Source organism: Mycteria americana, chromosome 11 (assembly GCF_035582795.1).
Source record: "Mycteria americana isolate JAX WOST 10 ecotype Jacksonville Zoo and Gardens chromosome 11, USCA_MyAme_1.0, whole genome shotgun sequence".
Taxonomy (NCBI): Eukaryota; Metazoa; Chordata; class Aves; order Ciconiiformes; family Ciconiidae; genus Mycteria; species Mycteria americana.
The window spans coordinates 10,519,978-10,540,133 of NC_134375.1; the positions used below are offsets into that span (position 1 = coordinate 10,519,978).

The following is a 20,156-nucleotide window of genomic DNA, read 5'->3' on the forward strand; positions in this document are numbered from 1 at the left end:
CCAAATAATTTTGTGCATCGCTTGTATTTCCATGTTTTGTCTCCAAAGACTTGTTGACTTAAGTGCGGTACATTTTACAATATTTACTCTCAGTGTGTATTCCTCTGAAAACCAGTACACTAGATGGATAGCTACATAGGAATTTTATAGCATACTTGGGGATTTATTCATGTGCACATTTAAGAAACACAGGGAAACACTCATAATTTGCTCTACCCTTAGTATATTCCCAAGCCTTATCTAAAGCCCACGACATTCAGCAGCTTTTTATTGAAGCACTAATATGCATTTTCCAGGGAGGTGTGTGCATGGGACTGCACATCTCTGTATTTTTAGTGAATTTACCAAAGTTGGGCCTCTTGTAGACTGAGTGCAGAGGGTGAGGACTAGGAAAAAATTCTAGGATAAAGAGAATTTCCCATGCAAAAGCAGCCAGATAAAATAGCCTGGCTTTCTAGCTTGCAATGCTTGCTATGGGCCACATCCATACACGAGAGTTCATGAGCGGCTGCAACTCCATCTGTAAAACAGTGGCCTGGACTTGAAGTTTTGCCAGACCTCTTGTATCATGGGGACCGTAAAGTTGGGATTCAAGATAACTATTGGAAAAACAGCTATTTCAGATGCAGCAGTAAACTGAAATGCAATTAAATTTAGCTTTGTGTAGCGTTTGTGCTTTTGATTATTCCAGAGCGTGTATTTTTAAAATAAAAATGTTTCCAACTCTATGGCATCATTGAATTTTTAAAGCTGGAAGGAGCTGGGGGTGACTCAGAAAACCCTCTCATTCTCACAAGATTCTTTGCTTTAAAATCACGTGTGTTTGTTTTTTAATTGTGGGGCAGCCGCAGCTTTGCCTGAATAAGGACTCAGGAATTGCGAGGGGCTGTGAGCATCTCCCGCTGCTGCGGGGCCGGTGCCCGGCCCCAGCCAGAGCGCCCAGGGAGCGGCACCGGGAGCTGGACGTTGTCCCGAGCCCCCAGCGTCCCGTTCGGCATAGGTGGGACATTTTGCTACGGCCGTTCCCTTCGGTCTCTTCCCACTACAGACAAAGGGAGCAGCAATTCAAACCTTATGGCTGGATCCTTTAATCCGACCGTGACTAGACCCCAGCTGTGATCATTCAAAGCCCGTGGAGAAGGTCCATGGGGCTCAGCTCCAGCCATGGAGCGCGGGGCTGCGTCCCCACTGCCACTGTGCCCAGGGCTGTGCCACCGCAGCAACGACCTTGGTTTCACCAAGCGCCTCTTTACTGAGCCCTCGTGGGATTCTGTACTTGGTAATTTATGTGAGAAGACTGACGTATGGATAGAAAGATGAAATCCTGTATTTGACTCTCACGCCTCTATGAAGGGAAACCCCCCAACAGTGGTGCCTGCCAGTAATACAGTTCCCAGCTGCAAAACCAAAACTGTTCCTCTGCCGCACAGATACACAGCAGGCAACAACCCCACACAATTAGCAGTAAAGCATTTTAATTTCACACAGTGACAGCATTATTGTCTTCACGGGTCGGGAGGTTGAACTTGCTGGCCAGATTCAGGAGCCGCAGCCACCCACGGCGGGCCTGATCCAGGCAGCCGGTGCCAGAGGACACGGTCACTGTTATCATCGTGGGCTGCGTCCGCAGGTACCAGCTGTGCGGTGCAGAGCCGCTGTTCGGAGCTGTCGTTATTTGCTCAAATGAAAGTTTATAGGCGCAATGAAGTGAACTCTTACGGCAGCTGGCAGTCGCAGGGTGAGTTTATTTTGACTGGACTTAGTGGTTTTGAAAACCGGTAGGAAATTTTCCTTTAACAGAAACTGAGAAAAAGAAAATAAGCAAGGGAAGGTTGAAAAGAAAAAAAAAGCCTGAGTTTTCTGCTTATTGCATCTTTTGCTCTCTGTGCCCCAAGCACAACTTGAAGATCATCCTCAGCGGCCGTGCTCACCGCCCGTGCACCACAGAAGGCTGGGTGCTGCACGGGGCCAGCGGCACTGGGGAGCTCCGGGAAGGTCAGGAAGGGGGAAGGTTTCCTCGGCAGCTCCTGGAGACGCCCCGAGGGAGCCTGGACAAGTTTCCGTGCCTCCTGTGCGGGCTTGGGCTCCGAGGGAGGGCTCAAAATTGGGCAGTTTCCACCCAGGGTGTGACCATGAGCGCAGCGGCAGCCCTGGAGAGCTCTGCTGCAGGCTGGAGCACTGCCTGTGGGCAGCGATGGCTGGGCTGCTCTGGGAGCTTGAACCTGTGCTCCTGGAGCTGCCAAAAAGCTTGTTTGTTGGTCTAGCAAAGCAGTAATTTCCTCTAAGAGCCTTGCCCTCACCCTGGCCCTCGTCAGTTAGCATTGGGATGCCGTCAAAGGCTAATGGCCAAAACCAGAGCCACACAGCGGTGAACGGGACGGTGCCTGCACAGGCAGCCTGCGGTGGGGAGCAGGCACCCGCTTGGGGGTTGGTTTGGGTTTTTTTACTTTTTATCAAAGTGTTAGTGCTGTGTCAGCCGCAATGTCTCCTGTGAGCCCAGGTGACAGGCGTCCACATGTCCCAGAGCTGGTTCAAGCCATTGAGCAGTTTTGGGGCCTGGGATGAAATAAGCCGGGCAGAGCCTGCTGGGAGCTGGGCTGGGAACGCTACGGGAGGGGGATTTCTGGGACCGCTCGACCCTCGCAGCCTGCCTGGCCACGCTGCCGATCCCCAGGGTGGAGGCACCGTGGTGAAGCACAGCCCTTCGCCCTTCGCCCGTCCGTCAGGTGCAGTCCTGACCAAAGCCGGTGGGGACCGGGGTGACTTTCATCCCCGCAGGGTCCCTGTGCAACTGCCCGGCAGCGGCTCTGCTGCTGCCCCAGCACTCTGTTGGGAGCAGCCCGGCGGTGGCACGCAGGGACGAAACAGCCTGGGGCTAGCAGCCCGCAGCAGGGCAGGAACCTGCTACTGAATTTGTTTTCAACCAAAGAAATTTCTTTTTATTTCTCCCCTTCTGTGAATCTTTTGGGCTTACTAAAACAAACATGTTAGCTGCCAAAGTGTGACAGCCAAAAACCAGGGTCATAGATGTTGAAAAATACAGAAATAGATGTGGAAAATACATGGAAGAGTCAGATGTTGCATAACTGGCAAGGTCAATGCCAAACCCCAGTGAATGATTTCTGTCTCCAAACTGCCCAGGAGAGGAGAAGAGCTTTGTGTGGATGGGGATGCTGTCGGTCCTGGTTCCCCTGGGCATGTCTTCACGGCTGGGCAGTGGGAGCGCTTTGGCTGTCTTGGCAAGTGGCAAACCAGTTGAAGCTCCACACAAAGCTCTGACTGAAGCTTGTCCAGCCACAAATCCGAGGCCAATGGCTGCTGGGGAGGGTTCAGGCTGGGTAGGAGACAGGAGAGGAAAGTGATGGCCATGGGGAGCTGCCTGTATGCTGAGAGCAGTGTGGGGCCAGGGGCCCCCTACCACGGCCGGCGGGTGCACGTGCACCGAAGGCACACAGCAGCATCTGCACCTCTCTCGAAATTCGGTCCCCTCTGTGATGGGGAGGGGTGACATTACAGCCCCCTTCCATGGGAAAGTGGAGGTGCTCCCCCTTGCTGGTCTCGATGTGGGGCTTGGCCATGCCTCGTGTGACCAGCCCCTGCCTCCCCACCGCAGCTGCAGTGCTCCCGTCCAGGCTCCACTATCAGCAAGGCAGGGGAGGACCCGGCCTCTGCAAGTGGGATGTGAGCAAAGAGCCTAGACTGTAGCCAAGACACTTAAAGTAAAACTAATGAAAACCTTCCATGACTTAGCCTTTTAAATCCAAAGTTCAGTCCTCAAGGCGTATGATCCTTCACCTCGACAGCGAGCAGCTCACTAAGCTGCTCCTGCATGTCTGAATCAGAGCAGACAGAGCGTTAGAAAAGGCAGCCCTGGGAAGTTTGGCAAGGGGACAAACAGAACGAATCCTAGGAGAGCTGTTTCACAGCTTAGCATTTATGATTCACTGTTGAAATAAAATGTATTCTACAATTACACACCACTCTTTGAGGCATTCAGCTGCCGCACGTCTAAGCAACACAATTGGCATAAGGCTCTTTTCTGCATTAGAAGCGGTTCAGTTCTAGTCTGTGAAGGAATTAGTGCCTGTGTAGTTATGAATGATGCCTCATCTGAGGGCAAAGAGGAACAGCAGCTGCTCTGTCTCACCTGAGGCGAGTGTCTCACCAGCGCTGCCGTCCCAGTCAGGTCTCGAAGCAGATTTACCATCTCTCAGTGCCCTGCAAGATGCTAAAGGAGCTGCATAGAAGCTGAGGGCAAACCTCTCCTTGAGTCCACTGGAGCCGGGATTTTGCCCCCAGTCACCTCCTCCTTCAGAACTCTCCCGAAAAAGGCAGAACAATGAAAAAAAAAAAGCATTGCACATGGTGAGTCGTTATCCTCAGCGATTCCCACAGCCGTTTTATTGCCTGCAGGAGGAAGAACGTGAACCCTGGAGGGAAGAACTTGCCAAAGTATTTAACATTTCTACATCTTGCATGGAGCTAAAGGTTCCCAAAAATCTTTAAAAATAACTGCAGAGATGTTTATTCAAGGCCTAAGGCTAGGCTAAGTAGAGTTTGAGATGTGGCTTTCAGGGGAAGGCAGCACAGGGGAATGAGCACTGGCCTGCTGGCTTTTGCTTGGAGGGAGGGGGCTGCAGTGGCCAGGCCAGGCGGGTTCCTGCTGAAGTCACCTTTTTGGTTAGAAGGTCTGGGAGTGACTCGGTGGCTGCTGCCGCTGGGCTCGGGGCGGGGAGCTGAGGAGGTTAGATGCTCTTCTGAGCATCCTCCCCTGCCCCCTTAGGTCCCTGCTTCCCTCGTAGGGGGCCTGAGTCTGGGGAAAAACAGTGAAACGTGCTGCTGAGCTAGCGGCACTGATGGCAAACGACGTCAAACATAGCCACCTTTTTTTTCTTTTATACAAACGGTTTAATAATAACCTAAAATAATCGTCCTGAAAGAGGAAAAAAAAAAGTTCTTGGTGGTTGTTTTAACTGCCAAGTAACAAAAGTGTGAGCCTCCTGTGAGTGAGGCTGTGCCGGTAGATACGGTGGGAGGTTTGCAGAGAGCAGCAGCTCCGGCAGCTGAAACCCAGCTCCTCCGAGGCGCTCGAAACCCCCGGGCGGAGCGGGCACCTGCCCCTCCGAGCGCAGAAAGCGTTCTCACCGTCGTGCGACATTCCCTTACAGCGTCTGTCACACGAAAAGCGGACTCAGCCAGCCGCTGCAGCCGGCCGGGGCTCCTTGCCGGGCTCTCGCTGCCGTACCACGCCGGTACAGCAGGAAACCCGCGTCTCGCCTCGTCACGCCGCGCCTGCCCGCGTGTTTTCTGCTCTGCCCAGCCCTCCGAGGCCCGGCCGGGAGGCTGCAGGCACCGAGGGGTCAGGGCTGTGCTTGAGAAGAGGTGAGCCCGGCGTGGGTGCTCTCCCACCCCTCCGCGTTTCACACGCCCGCGCAGGGCTCTGCCCAGCGCGGGACGGGGACGGGCGGGCGGGGGACGCGGTGACCGGCGGGCTTTGGGCTAACGGGAACGCCGGTCGCCATCGGGGTTTTGCAGCCCCCGCCCATCACCGTGGGACCCGCCGGCAGCCTCGGGTCTGCCGCTCCCTCTCGCGGCGGCCGCTCCGAGCGCAGCCGGCCGGCGGGCAGACTCCGGCTCCGGCTCCGGCTCCGGCCCCGGGCCCCCTCCCCGCCCGGGCGGGCGGGATCCGGCCCCCGCCCCGCCGGGGCTGCGCCGGCAGCGGGGCACGGGAGAGCGGGGGCCGCCCCGGGAGGGGCCGGAGGTGGGAGCGGGGCCCCGGCGCTGCTGCGCGGGACACGGCGCGGGGCTGCCTCGCGCGACCCGGTCGCGGGTGGGAGCGGGGCGGCAGGGATGCCCACGCGGGTGGGCGAGCGCGGGAGGGGCACGGGGAGAAGATGCTGAAGCGGGGTTCGGCTGTGGGGTGCAGCAGCTCTGGGGCGGGCCGGAGGAGCTGGGCGGGCTGGGACGGGGACACCGCGTCTGTGCCGGCCCTCGCCCCTGATCCTGCTCCTGCGCTTCGGTTTTGTCTGGGGGCAGGAGCCTGCGGAAGCGACGGGTGCCCTGGGAGGGGACAGGGTGGAGCCGGCGGAGAGCCCTCCAGCCGCGGGGCCGGGGCCGGGGCCAGGGACGGCCCGGCGGGTGCTGGGCGGAAGGCAGCGACGGAGCAGCGCAGCCCGGGGAGGTGAGCGCCGGGAGAGGAGAGCCGCAGCGGGGACACGGCTGCCTCGGACGGGGACGCGTTCGTAGAGGATCTGCCACCCCCCGCTCTGCTACCGGGCTCTATGTGGGACGGAGCTGGCCATGGAGAAGTTGTACTTTGCGGGGAGCAGCGTATGGACGATCAACGGCTCTCTGGGGAACGGCAGCCTCCGCCTGGAGAACCAGACCTCCGGGAGGAACAGCACCACCGACCCCCTGAAGAGAAACGAGGACATGGCCAAGGTGGAGGTGATGGTCCTCTGCCTCATCCTGTTCCTCGCCCTGACCGGCAACCTGTGCGTGCTGCTGGCCATCCACACCACCCGGCAGAAGCACTCCCGCATGTACTTCTTCATGAAGCACTTGAGCATCGCTGACCTGGTCGTGGCCATCTTCCAGGTGCTGCCCCAGCTCATCTGGGACATCACCTTCAGGTTTTATGGGCCAGATTTCCTTTGCCGGTTGATCAAGTACTTGCAGGTAGTGGGGATGTTTGCTTCCACCTACATGCTCTTGCTGATGTCCCTGGACCGGTGCTTGGCCATCTGTCAGCCGCTGAGGTCTCTGCACAGGAGAGCGGACCGGGTCTCTGTCCTCCTCACCTGGCTGCTGTGCCTGCTGGTCAGCATCCCTCAGATCCACATATTTTCTCTGAGGGATGTGGGGAATGGGGTTTACGACTGTTGGGCAGACTTCATCCAGCCCTGGGGACCTAAAGCCTATGTCACCTGGATAACTCTCATGGTCTACATCATCCCTGTGTTGATGCTGAGCATCTGCTATGGCTTAATCAGCTTCAAAATCTGGCAGAACTTGAAGCTTAAGACGGCTCACGGGCCCAACGTGGGTCTGAGCTCCAGCTCCCGCAGCGGGATGGCGTTTGCCAGGGTCAGCAGCACCAGGCTCATCTCCAAAGCCAAGATCCGGACAGTCAAAATGACCTTCATCATAGTGTTAGCTTTCATAGTGTGCTGGACTCCCTTTTTCTTTGTGCAGATGTGGTCTGTGTGGGACACAAATGCTCCGCAGGAAGGTATGTCCCCTCTCCTCCCATAGCCCTATGTTTGCATGGACTGCTTAGCTCAGCGGCCGCAAGGACACTGAGAGCGGACTCGGGGGCTGCCAGCGACAGCCAGAAGCTGTTCCGAGCCGGGTCTCAGGGGGCTGGGAGGGAGACAGGAAAAAGTCCTGAACGTGGAAAAACCACCCGACAGGCAGCAGTGGCGGTGCCTGAGCTTCCCTGGTGCAGGTGAGGGCTAGCTTAGCCTCCGGCAAATTCAGGGCCACCGCAACTCAGGGGTCGGGCTGTGGCTCGGGTGTGCATGGTGGCTTGGGAGGTTTTCACTGTCCCCAGGTGCACGAGCTCAGCCCTCCTGGGGCCGCTCTGGGGTACCCAGTGGTTTGGTTGCCCACCCTGGGTGCTGGGCTGTGCCGAGGGCTGCATGGGAGCTCAGCCCCCACCGGTGCCCAGGGCTGTGGCGACTGCAGGAGAAAACTGCACAGTGTTAGTGCCCGACTTCTTTTCTTTTTCTGTATTGTTTTGTCCCACTGACTTCTTTGCTTTCTACTCTTTTGCCATCTTTTCCCTCTCCTCTTCTCCCATTTTCATCCACCCCGGGACTGTGCTGCTGTTATTTTATCTCTGACTGGAGCACGGTTCCTGCAGAAAGCCACTGATTTATGAGCAAAGGCTTTTCCTAAAGGACGTGGTGTCACTGATTTGCCGTTTTTTGTACTTGGCGCTGGCTGCTCCTGTCATCACTAAGGTTGCAGACAGAGTAAAATATATTACCCTTCTTGGTCTCTCACGCCTGTAGCTGTGCAAGTCTGTGCTGTCCCCAGGTGGAGATGGCCGATGGTGCCTCTGCACCTGCAGGGAGAACCAGCTGGGAGAGCTTACAAGAGAAACTCTGCACAAGTTTGTGAGGTGGGAGAAAGGGCAAAAAAAGTGCATCCAGGGACAACTCCTCCTTGGACAGACTGACCCAACTTAAGAGAAATGCTGAGTCTGGGGATTGCCAAAGACCGATGAGGAGCTGCGACCCCCTCCCGGCTCCCCCGGCAGCCCTGCCGTGGCAAGGGCTTAGCAGCGGAGGGCATGGCTTGCTTACACCGTGCGCTCTTTTCCCTTCTTTAACCCTATTCCAGCTATACATTGCTCTGTGGAAAACCTGATGTCTCCTGCAGCCCGTGCACATCTGTTCTCCCATAAACGGAAGCTGGTAGCCTGCCTGGCTCCAGCTCTCCTTACTTTGCCTTTGTTGCTTCTCTCTGCTCCTTTTATTTCAGGTGGAGAAGTGAAGCACAGCTTTTTAAACCTCCCCAGGTGCTCCAGGCAGCCGTCTCTTGGTTTTCTACCTGATTCAGGCTGGTTGAAACTTCTAGCTTTTAGATATACCCTGGGATGAAGCCGCATCTCTCCCTTTTGCTGATTTTCAAACCTGCAATCTCAAGGGCTCCCACCTGACTCATAGACAAACTAACCTCTGCCGCTCTGCTGATTCCTGCGGCGAGGAGCGGGGGGATGGCCGGGGTGTTCACAGATCGTGCCCTGCCTGCTGACTCGGGAAACTTTCCCTTGCTCACTCTGTGCAATCAGCCCCGTGATGCCTTTTCTCTTCTGCTTTGCTTTGCTTTGCTTTTACGTAGCGAGGGAAGCTCCAGCCTTGCTGAGTTGTAACAAACTCCCCTTTCCTTCACATTTCTGTTGCTCGGGGGCCTGTGTCTGCAGTAAAGGGTGGGAGTTTTGCTAGAGCATTTGCTGGAGGCTTTCATGGCATGGGGAGGAAAAGCCTCGGGTGGGTTATTGTGGATAGCAAATGCCGGGAGATCCCAGCCCTTCCTTCCAGGTCCGCCCTCCTCGCTGGCTGCCCAGAGGCATGAGAGGGGCGGCAGGGTCAGACCTCTCCGCAGAAGAAATGGGCTTCGCCTGCTTCATCCCTGACGGTGTTGCCCTGCATCCTGCATCTCTTTTCCTTTGCACCAAGGCTTGGGCTGCCTTGGCCGGGCAGCGTCGTGGGGCATCTGGCAGAGGTGTACCCCGCAGCAGAAAGGGAATTTGCTGTTTCTCATCTTGCAGGCTTTGCAGTCTGCATGGGCGTAACATCAGAGAAGGAAGAGAAGCAGGCAGGGTGCTCGCTGGGCAGTCTGGCAGCAGCGGGGCCCCGTCACGGCTGCAACACCGATGGGCTGCATGCCAGGAGGTGACAAGCACCTCACAAAGCCTGTGTGATGGAGGGTCGCTTACTTAAGAAAATGTTTAGTTTTCTCCGTGTAGGATGTCGTAAAGAGTGTCCCTGGCAAGAGAAAATCTGTTTATACCTACCTGAATCCTAATGAATCCTGAGCAGGCACCCTGCAGTTTTCTGCCTGTGCATTGCATCCGGGAGCGTGGTGAGACGCAGGTCTCGGGTGTTAGCGGAGGGACGCACAGCGCTTGGTCTGACGTGGGTAAAACTCACATACTGCTCCCACCTGGCACCTGGCCCGGCGTGCCACGGGCCGTGCTTTCACCTTTGCAGGGTGCAAAGCCTGCTGTGGCTTGGCATGTGTCAGGGGTAAAAGATAAGGCTGTAAAGAAAACAAACTGAAGAAGCCCTCCTTTCCTAGTTGGCAAAGCGGTAATCAGAGGGATCTCACCCTACTATTACTGATCCACTTCAGTAGCTTTCTACAGGGGTCTTCCTCACTTCATAAAACAACTTAAATAAAATAAGGCAAGGGAAGAGCAGAGGCTGCGCCCTCGCCCTGGGCAGTGCCAGGTGGAGCGGCAGGATGGGGCTGGGGTCCTACGCTGCTGCCCGCCTGCGTGGCCTCGCTCCCCCTCTCCCCCAGCCACGCTATCGCTATCGTAACTCTGTTATATTGGGCCCTTAATCTTGGGAGCTGGTGCCCTGAAACGTGGGCTGTGAGTGACAGCATCTCTCTGCATGTGGGAATTAGTGAACAGTTCTCATTTCACTTCACTTCTGTAGCAGCGTTTGCAGCAGAGGTCCCGCAGCCCTTCCCCGGGCACAGCCTCCTGCCTCTGCCGATCCCTCCTGACAGCCCAACATCCCCATCCCTGCTGCGGGGCGATGTTCGGAGCCTGGGGAGAGGGAACGTCTGTGAGGGGCAGAGCTTGCTCTTTGCAGCACTTCTCGGGAATCTCCGGCAGTCCTGCCGCGGAGGGGAGAGATCCATCCTTAAGGCCTGCCCTGCAGTAAGCTCCATGAAATTCAATTTATCTTCCGCAGAGAGAGAAGAGCTGAGTCAGCCATGGCTGGATTTTTTTACGTGGCTAGAAATGCTATGATGTATTTCAGGTCTTGTGCCTAGGACTTGTAAGTCATTCCCCAAAGATTTCTTTTAGCGTATGCTTGAAATTAAAAGTGGTTGGACCAGACATCACTAGAGCAGGAATTATGCATGAGCTGGTTAAAGGTGAATTTGGAAACTAGTATTCACGATTCACACTTTTCTAGTTTAAAAACTGTGAGTGGATATTTGCAGAGGCAGAAAGGGACCGGAAACAGCCAAACTCAAGCACGCATTCTTACTGCTGGCGCGTCCCCTGAGAGCACAAGGAGACAAGAAGACGGGCTGAAGACATGGGGAGCAAAATAAAGGCTCTGTCCCTGCCACAGCCACTTCATGGAGGTGCTGCCCCGCGGGGGGCCGGGGCTGCCCCTCCTGGTCCCGGCTTGGCCAGGGCTGGCTGCTGTGGTGGGTGTGAGTCCCACTGTCCCCTTTCTCACCAGAAGGCACCGGTCTGACCTCTCAGGTGGGATAGTTGGGTGCTTTGTGCTCTGGGAATGGAGAGCAGCAGCCGGAGACTTGACGTCCTGGCACCATGCCGCCACCATCGCCTCCCGTCCCCAACGCCACACTTGCAGCCAGGAGCCATTGCCAGGCTCCTGGGCTTCATTACTGAGATGGGAATGGCCGTTGTTTCCCCTGGCAGAGCATCATAGGAGAAAATCAGTCCAGGGAGAGAAAAACGCCACTGTTCCCCGGGGCTGGGAGAGCACCGGGCAAAGAAGCACGGATGGGGCCGGGCTGGCGGGCACTATCCTGTCGGCCGTGTGTTGGTGGTGGGGACAGCCCAGCAGCATGGGACACCCCGGGGCCAGGGGGGAGCGTGGCTTCCCCACAGCCTGAGTGGATGAAAGCTGCTAGTCAGCCCCAGATTGGCTGCTGGTGGGGAAAAATGAGCCACCCTGCTCTTTTTGTTCCCAGTCCTGCTCTTTGCCATGGCAACTCCAAGATGCCACGCTGCCTCCTCCCCGCTTTGGGCATGATAAAGGCAAATTGTGCAGATGATGCTGGGGGCAGCTCTGCCTCTTCCCAAGGCATCTCTAGGGTAATGCTGAGCAAGCAGCAGTGCAGGAGCTGAGCGGGGGAAACACAGCTCTTCTGGGGGAAAAAACCTAAAAACAAGCTGCTTAAACCCAGACTCGCTTCCCCCTTTTTATTCGCCACCTCTTCTTTACTGCTGTACTGACCGGGGTGTTCCTGCAGGCAGGGTCAGCCTGGCCTTGGTGCGGGAGGAGGTGTCGCGATGCCGGCAGAGCTCAGGGCTCTCGGCAGAGCCCACTGCGGTGCGTGCCCGGCACCCGCCTCCCCAGGGTGGTGGTCCTCGCTGCCCGCGCCGTGCCCTGATGCTGCCGTGCTTTCTGCCTTGCAGCCTCCCCCTTCATCATCGCCATGCTCCTGGCCAGCCTCAACAGCTGCTGCAACCCCTGGATCTACATGCTGTACACGGGGCACCTCTTCCACGACCTGATGCGGCGCTTCCTCTGCTGCTCCACGCACTACCTGAAGTCGCGGCCGGCGTGCGACCTGAACGTCAGCAAGAAGAGCAACTCCTCCTCCTTTGTCCTCAGCTGCAAGAGCACGAGCCAGAGGAGCTTCACACATTGATCCACGACGTGAGGGCATCGCCAGCCGGGACCTCGCTCCACCGCTGTGCTCCTTGCCTCCAGCGCTTCCCTGTGAAAAGCTGGGATTTGGACAAGCAAGGGGTTTCTATATAAATAGGTGTATATATGTCTGTGCGCATGTAAGCATGTACAGCGGTCCTTATTTAACTGAGGCAGGAGTGGGGGGAGGACTTCTGTGGTCCAAGTTCCAGTGCTGCTTGGGACTGGATGCCAGGAACCCGCTTCTGAGCTCCCCAACCACTGACATCGGTGGCTTTTAGATACCAGGAGGGACAGGTTTTGCCCTGAATGATCCCGCTCTGTGGAGGCAGGTGCGCTACGTCCTCGTCAGATGCAAGGTGCCGCAGCGCAGGGTGATAGGTGCCACCCAGGGCACGTGGCCATCAGGCACCCGGCCCCACCGCCGCCCGCAGCAGGAATCCCGCGGGATGGCAGCGCCTGGCTGGGACAGAGCCATGGGCACTGCTCTCTCAACACGGGTGTGCTTGCTTCGCTTGAAGCACCGTGGGGCAGAGGCAGCCCCATCCCCGCATCCCTGCGCGGTGCCAGCCCTGCTTCCCCCAGCCCGGGCCCGCCGGTGGCACTGCCGGCACAGAGCAGGGCAGCCCCGCTGCCACGGGCTGGGGGGAGCAGCGGGGACGGGGCTGGGACGAGCCTCCCGGGGACAATGCTAACGCCTGGGTGTCCCTACCCCGCCCCAGCTCTGCTCCGTGTGCTGCGTGGGGCTGCGCAGATGGGTCGGCAGGAGCCAGGGGAGCGGGCACGACTGCAGGGTCAGGGCATCTGTGCAGTAACACGTTTGCTGAGTGTGCTCAAAAGCTTCTCCAAAGGCAGGCTTGTGGGATTACAGCTGGACTCCATGGGGTTTAATGGAAAAACTGCTGTCGAGACCCCCGGGGCCGAGCTTTTGCTTTGGGTTTACCACAGATCGCATTTAGTCTTTTACACCAATGCAATTTTCTTGCTCTGTAATGCACAAGGTCATGCTTCTGGCATGGTTTTTTCATTGTTAAGAAATACCTGTAAATAAAGTTTTCCGACTGTGTCTTGAGGGAAAGCGGGAGGGGAAGTACAGAAGGAGCACTAGCCTAAGAAAATGAAGGAAACCGATGGGAAACAACGCTTTAAACACAAGACCCAAGTATACTCAGTGTAACAACGCTTTTGTTTATAGAGTCCTGCACCAAGCACTTAAGATCTGCCCACCACTTCATTCCATAGCATGAGGCTAGCTGTGACACAGCCTTTGGCGGGAGGGCCAGCTGGGGTGAGGCAGCTCTGGCTGAAGGCAGCGGGAGCGCTCCCTGAGCGGGGTGGCCGTGGGATCGGGCGACCGCAGGCGGGTGCCCCTGCCTTTGCTCACGCCGCCTCCCGGATCTGCAGCTGGGGGGATGTGCAGAAGCAAGGCCTGCGTGCAAAGGGCAATGCGATTTGGCCTTACGAGTTGGGAATGGATACGAAAAATGCATTTAAATGTGTACTTTATTTTTTCACTGTCATCAACAGGTACATTTTCACCTTTCCTATCCTGGCATTCCTTTGATTTTTTTCTAGTAGCTTCAAGTGAGCTCTCAGCACATTTGCTGAATACGACCCAGCACATTCAGTCTCGACATATTTTATCAGACTGGTTTAAATCTTCAGGAAAGCATATAGCACGTTCCTCCCATGTTCATCTTCTTTCTCCTTGAGAGTAATTAGCTCCTGCACAAAACAAGGAGGGGGGTCCCATTTTACGGGGAGCCCAGGGACCTGGCGCATTCTCCATTTGCCGGGAAGGAAATGCAACGTGGGATAAATTTTACCAGGACTGATGCACAGAGCAAGGAGAAAGCTTTGGGAGAAGCAGGGCGTTGCATTGCAAACCCTGGTTGCAATTGCTGGCTGTGGTTAGGGGGTCGGGCAGGCGGGGCTGTGCCCCCACGCGCGGGGACACTGCCATCTCCAGCCGAGTGACGCTGCAGCGCGGCCGAGCTCCAGCGGACCTCCAGGTTTGTTTATCGAAGGATATCGAGCGGACTGCCGCAGGGTCAAAAGCAAAATGGAGGTGGTGATGACTGAGCAGTGTGTGCTCCCATAGACCCATAGACCACTGTATGGGGAGATCAGAATTTTGAAGGGTTTTTGGGTTCAGGCTGTGAACTACTAGAACAAAAAAAATTAAAAAAAAATATAATCCCAGTATTGTTTTTAATTATTTTTATTCCCACAAAAAAGCTTTAAAAAATGCTCATGATAAAGTGTTTTCAGAGACTGTTTTCCCCCTACAAATATCTTAATTTTTTTTTTTTTAGTCACTCCATCCATCCTGGCCTGGTGTTGCTAGCGCATGGGTGCTATATTGCTGTGGAATAATGGAAGTCCACAATCCCAAGCCATTGGAAGAGCACCAATAGAAAATCTGGCTCTTTCTTATCCTTGGCACGGCACTAGAAGAGACTTTGGCTCCAAGTCTTTGTTGGAAGCCAAGGGAAAAAAGCATATGAATACAATTGAGAATAACCTCTGAACAACGAGACCTCCTGGGCCCTGATTCAGCAAAGCACTTAAGGCTGGAGCCAAAAAAGCGTTTAAGTGCCTCAAAGTTAAAGTACGGCTTCATGGAAGATGGACTAAACAAATTAATTGACAACACAGGTGAGGAAATAGCTCCGAACTGGACTTTTTTTCCCCTCGTCCCTGTGTTTTCACTGGAGCCGGAGCGGCTGGGAGCAGGCAGCGTCCCTCCCGGAGGAGGCTCCTTCCTCCGCTCCCCCTGCGCACCTGGGCGAGCCCCCGGGATGCCGCGGGAGGGGACCAGCTGGAGGGAAGGGCGCGAGGCAGCGCGCTGGATGGGGGTCTCGACCCTCAAGGCAGAGCCCAAGGGGTCGGCGTGGTCCTGCCCCCCGCAGCCTTGGCCGCTCCATCCCAGCGCCGGGACGGCAGCTAAAGCAGGGCAGGGCACGGAGCAGAGGGACAGCCCTCGCTGCGTAAGATAAACGCGTTGCTGTAGGCCAGAGCTTACCCAGCATCAAACGAGCGAGCACATAGTAAATATTCTCCCTGAGAAACAAGCCGAAGCTTTGCTTAAAGCCAAGCTTGTCATTTCTCAAGCGAAGTTATCAAAAGCCATTTGTCCTCGCCGCTCCCCGCGGTGCTGCCCGGCTGCCCTCTCTGCAGCCCTAGCACACTCATGGGCCACGTGCAGGCCAGCTGCCCGCCTGTGCCGTACCGCCCGTTGCATCCTGACCGCAAACCGTAACTGTGCCCCATAATTAAGTAGTGAGCGTCAAACTGCCACCAATGGTTTTGCAATTGCCGGTGGCCCAGGCTCAGCACATACTCCCAGTAGGCAGACACAACATTTCATGCGCTAATTGATCTGGATTTCAAAGCTTTGCTGAAATGCAAACACACATGAAAAAAAAAGGTTGTTTTCACTATTCTATCCATAAAACTTTTGTGCAGCGTGATTTAATGCAGAAGCTTCCACAACAACAATTATTTGCAGGAAGTAATACTTCATGTGTAAGTATTTCTCTTAGTGTCATGCTAGACCGAAGGGATGGAGAAGCAGGCAGGGTTTGGTCTGTTGTCCAGCAGCATCTCTGCACCCTCGCTTCTCGCTCTGCAGCTGCAGGTCATGGCCCAGGGCTGTGGTCCAGGAGATGCTGGGGTTCGTCCCGCAGGAGCAGGGCACGATGCCGGGGGTCCTGGAGAGCAGAGGGCTCTCCCCGGGCTGCTTGCCGAGCCTCGATGGACTTCTCTTCTCCTAAAGCTGCTGGCTTTGGGATGGAGTAAGGGGCAGCCCGGCGTGCCTCCATCTGCAGGGAGCATCCCCAACAGCCAGCTCTGCCGTGGGGCCCCGCAGCACTGCGCAGGTCCCTGGGCACGGGTGTCCGTGTGCCCGAAGGCAGGGCACGCTGCAGGAGCCAGGGAAACCTGCGCAGAGGGGTGGTTGTGCGAGGGCTGGTTGGGGGGCTGTAGGGACCTAGATCTCCTTCCGGAGAGCAACTCTGACGTTGCTGCAGATCTTGGAGAGTGCCTCAAAGAAAGGGTCGCAGAAGGTGTGGATGCAGAGGGAGTAGATTCGGCTGACGCACTGGATCTCTATCAGGTAGCTCTTGATGCAGGGCACCACTGCCCAGATGTGGCAGAACGAGATGAGGGCAAAGAGGAAGCCCCAGATGACTGCCAGGGGGATGCCCAGGATGGCAGAGAGCAGCCGGTAGCACCAGTACTTGCTGACGGTGAAGGTGGTGTAGCTGGTTTTCCAGACGCCGTCAAAGCTGTATGTTCCCACAGGCTCAGCTATCACATCCTCAAAATCCACCTGGGAGGAGAGAAGACGGAGGTAAGGGGTGTTTGGGGGGATTAACAAGGGCTCCAGTGCAAGGACGAGGATCTGCTGCAACGTGAGGGGAGAGCCCGAATGGAGGGGGCTGGGGAGAGCAAGGGCCGTGCTGGGGGGGACGGATCCCCTGCACCCCCCCGAGCAAGGACAAGCCCCAGTGCAGCAGGAGAGCCCCTGCCCTTGCAGAGGTGCAAGCGGGAGATGGCGCAGGGCTCCTGGCATTGCCTGGCCTCAGCCCGTGGGCAGCGCGGCGCGCAGGCTTGACCCACGGCACGACACCCCAGGCTTGGCCGCTCCGGGACACATTCCCCAGTCCCAAACCCCGCGCTGCGGACAGTGCTTCCAGGTGCTGGGGCCAGGCACGAGCCCTTGGAACAGGAGCTGTGCGTGGGAGTGTTTACTCCGGAGGGGGCCAGAGCCCGTTCCTACCCTTTTTTAGCATTCAGGGACATGGGCTGCCTGCTTGCCAAGAAGGTGGTTTGTGCTAATAAAAATCCAACAGCCTTCTCGATTTATGATTTATTTATTTATATATGCGGAGGCGAGGTGCTTAGTTCTGTCTGTCTGCGTTCTGTCTGCAGAGGGAGAGAGGTTGGCTCAGCCATGCCCTTACAGTGATAGTGCTGTTATGTGCAGGCGTTGGGAGGGTCTCCGAATGACAAATACTCTTAAAAGCCTCTGGACTACACAGAGAGATCTTATTGTGGTGTAACCCATTTCTAGGGAATACGTGAGCCAAGCTATTTGTCTTGAAAAATAGCATGGCCTTTCCTTAGGAAGCTAATGTGTCTGTTTGTACATTCATGTTAAATTGCAATATCCATTCTGGTTTTGGAAGCACTTGGATCATAAAATCATTCTGCATCATCTTTAATTTCCTGGAGCGGGCAGGAGGTACTGGGAGAAATACCGAGGCGGATTAGGAATCACCAGCCACGTTAGCTGGTCCAGGGGCACCTGTCAGCCGCTCCCGGGAAAGCCGGGCTGGGCAGCAGGGCTGGGGAGCGGGCAGCAGGTTGCCGCACAGCTGCCTGCCTGCCTGCCCAGCTCGTCAGGGGGCCAATCAACGAAGGCAGCAGCAGGCTATAAGAGAAGGGGCTCTGCCTTGCTGCTTCTTTTGCTAACAGTGCACCAGAAGTGGGTCTGGAGGAGCGGTGGAGGCAGAGGCTGAATCCTGAGCTGAGCCTGGGCACGGCCCCAAAGCGTTCAGGGACAAGCAAATGCAGGTACTGCTCTGTGGCTTTGCCTGGGAGGAGGCTTTTAAAGCTCTGTAAAGCCTCTGCGGCCAATGCCACCACTGTAACTGTACTGTGGTCTCAAATTCTGGCTGTTGCACTGCAATGCTCAGGATGGGTTTATCTATGGCCACGTGAACCCTTCAGCTTGCAAAGCACTCTGCTTCCCTGCTTCCCTCCGCTGGCTGTCTCTCTACCTGCTGTGCTTTAAGAGCATTACATGCCTTAATGCCTAGGGTGTTTTTGAGCGTGTTGCTGCCCACTGGAGAGTGGGGAGACTTTGGCTTTCCCTTTGGGACGCTGTCAAGAGGCAGTGGGGTGAGTTGTGCTCCGCATCCCAGGGCTGGCTCTGCCCTCCCTCCCCTGCCTTATCGACTGTGCTATTTTTAAGGTGGGAGGAATGCTAGGTAGCTTGAGCAAATGTTCTGAAAACTTCCAAAGCTGATGAAGCAGCGGTGTGGCCATGTAAGTGGGTGAGCTTGAAAATCCTATTACAGGCTTTTGGGGATCCCTGAGTGGGAAAAGGCAGGGGCGGGGTGGGGGAATGGGGCTGGCATGAGGGGTTAGGGATGGCCTAGAAGGCACTGGCCTTAACCCCCAGTAATAGCTGGTGACATCCCCAAGCTGGGGAGCAGGTAGGTGTGCCCCGGGGTGCTGCCTGGCACTGGGGGTGAGCGGGCTGACGGCTGTCCCGGTCCTTGCCGCAGCGGCAGCACGGCCGACGGCAGGGTGGTGCTGCTCGCAGCCCAGCACCTTCCCAAGCCCCGGGCCGAGGCTGCTGGGACGTGCTGGCATGGTGCGGCACAGATGTGGGACGTGCTGCTGGGAATGCGCTTGAGATACCGTGGCAGCTGTCACAGGCACGTCTCGCTGTGCCGGAAGGGTGCCCATCTACGGCCGTCACTGTCACAGATCATCTGGGGGGCTTTTAATTTGACTATGCCCAAGGTTTTAGCTGTAATAGTGTTTTAATGCACAAATGCAAGCTTGCATTTCACTGGTACGATCAAGGTCATGGCCCGTTCCAAAGCCCTTGTGAGCAGGCTTTGTCCCTTCTGGCATGTCATCCTCTTTGATCTCTCAATACAGTTTTAACAAAACCTTTCCATCTCCTCCTGTTCTCCTTTGGGCTGAAATTATCTTTGGTATAATGCTAACAAAGCTTAGCGCAACAAAGCTCCGGTGGTCAGCATTTGGGAAAACGCTTCCCTGTTTAGCTAGACTGAGAACTCCTTTTGATTAAAAATAGATGGAGGAGGCTTGCTGCACCCTCCTGCTGCCATGTGGGAGAAACAATCTTCTTCCAAATAGGACAACACATATCGAAATGCTCTGGTGCTCAGATTGTCAGGTCTTGGAGATTAGCAGTCTTTTTCTAAGGTTCCCTTTAAATCAGTGATATGGGCTGACCCTGTTTTATTTTTGGCTCCCCACTTACTGGTACAAAGGAGGGTGTCTCCATAAATTTTCAAGCTACAGCCTGTGAAGTTGGAAAGTGCATTCAAGGCATGGGAAATATTGTGTTAATTGGAGCCCTGCACAGCACACAGCCGCCCAGCTGGTGTCTGCACACCCCGGCAGCAGGGCTGGGGCTTGCAGCAGGTTACTGCCCTGCAGCCCAAGGTAACGGTGCTTCTTGAGGTGTGTGTACCAGTGACTTACAGCCCTGGCTAAGGTCAAGCCAAACACAGAATAACAATACCAATATACTGATTACGTTAAGGAGGCAGTGATGCTTCTAAAAACCCGTGCTGAGAAAGTCCTACCTTTACAACGTCCTCATTTATACGCTTTGGGTCTCTGTTCACCAGGTCGATCTCCTTGGTGTGCTGGTCCTTGATGATGATCCTCTCGTCCAGCTCGGTCTGTTCCTCTGCCATGGCTGCTCTGCCTCCAGCTTGGCTCCAGACAGTCACAGAGCTGGGAATTTGGGCTCTGCTGGGGGAGGACCGGGGGAGGGCAGGGTGTGGAGGCACTGGCCCCCCCGCTGCCCGCAGCAGCTGCCCTGTGCCCCTGGCAGTGCTCCAGGCTAAAATTAATGTTGTGCCTCCTGCAGCTGCCCTGAAGTGTCCCTTAAAGGGGCTTTGATGGGGACAGCCCCCAGAGTGTCACCTCCAGGGGGGCACCCCTGCAGGGGGCTGGTGGCCCTCCAGCTGGGGCCAGCGTGGCGCAGGGGGCGGGGGAGCAGCCCCCCAGCCCTCCCAGCCCAGCTGTGCAGGTGGGATTATCTCCTCGTGTGGGGAGGCAGCGTGGGAGAAACGATGCCCAAACTGGAGCAAAAGTCCTCGAGGGCCTGAGAGAAATAACTGTTGACGAATCTGTAAATGAAGCGGCTCGGGGGAGACGGGAATTGCGTCTGTAAATACTGCCCAGAGAAGCCACATCGTCCTGGGATGGCCAGCGAGCCTCGGGGTCCCTCTGGGAGCCCAGAAGAAGGCTCATGGTATCAGCTTGGATTCCTTTGATTCC

At 56.1% G+C, this 20,156-nt stretch overlaps 2 protein-coding genes across 2 annotated transcripts; one reads left to right on the forward strand and one right to left on the reverse strand.

Annotated features, from left to right (window-relative positions):
* The first annotated feature begins 6,157 nt into the window (after positions 1-6,157).
* On the forward strand, positions 6,158-12,515 carry OXTR (oxytocin receptor). The gene is made up of 2 exons (XM_075514278.1): positions 6,158-7,231; positions 11,864-12,515. Exons 1-2 carry the CDS (start codon positions 6,301-6,303, stop codon positions 12,097-12,099), a joined length of 1,167 nt encoding a protein of 388 aa, XP_075370393.1. The 5' UTR covers positions 6,158-6,300; the 3' UTR covers positions 12,100-12,515.
* A 2,838-nt stretch (positions 12,516-15,353) lies between these two features.
* On the reverse strand, positions 15,354-19,678 carry CAV3 (caveolin 3). The gene is made up of 2 exons (XM_075514279.1): positions 19,454-19,678; positions 15,354-16,431 (listed from the first exon to the last, which is right to left on the reverse strand). Exons 1-2 carry the CDS (start codon positions 19,565-19,567, stop codon positions 16,090-16,092), a joined length of 456 nt encoding a protein of 151 aa, XP_075370394.1. The 5' UTR covers positions 19,568-19,678; the 3' UTR covers positions 15,354-16,089.
* Between the last annotated feature and the right edge of the window lie 478 nt (positions 19,679-20,156).

Coding starts and splice junctions, on each gene's coding strand:
- CAV3 (XM_075514279.1), bottom strand. CDS start 19,567: ATGGCAGAGGAACAGACCGAGCTGGACGAGAGGATCATCATCAAGGAC. Junction 16,432..19,453: donor TAAATGAGGACGTTGTAAAG/GTAGGACTTTCT, acceptor CTCTCCTCCCAG/GTGGATTTTGAGGATGTGAT.
- OXTR (XM_075514278.1), top strand. CDS start 6,301: ATGGAGAAGTTGTACTTTGCGGGGAGCAGCGTATGGACGATCAACGGC. Junction 7,232..11,863: donor CACAAATGCTCCGCAGGAAG/GTATGTCCCCTC, acceptor TCTGCCTTGCAG/CCTCCCCCTTCATCATCGCC.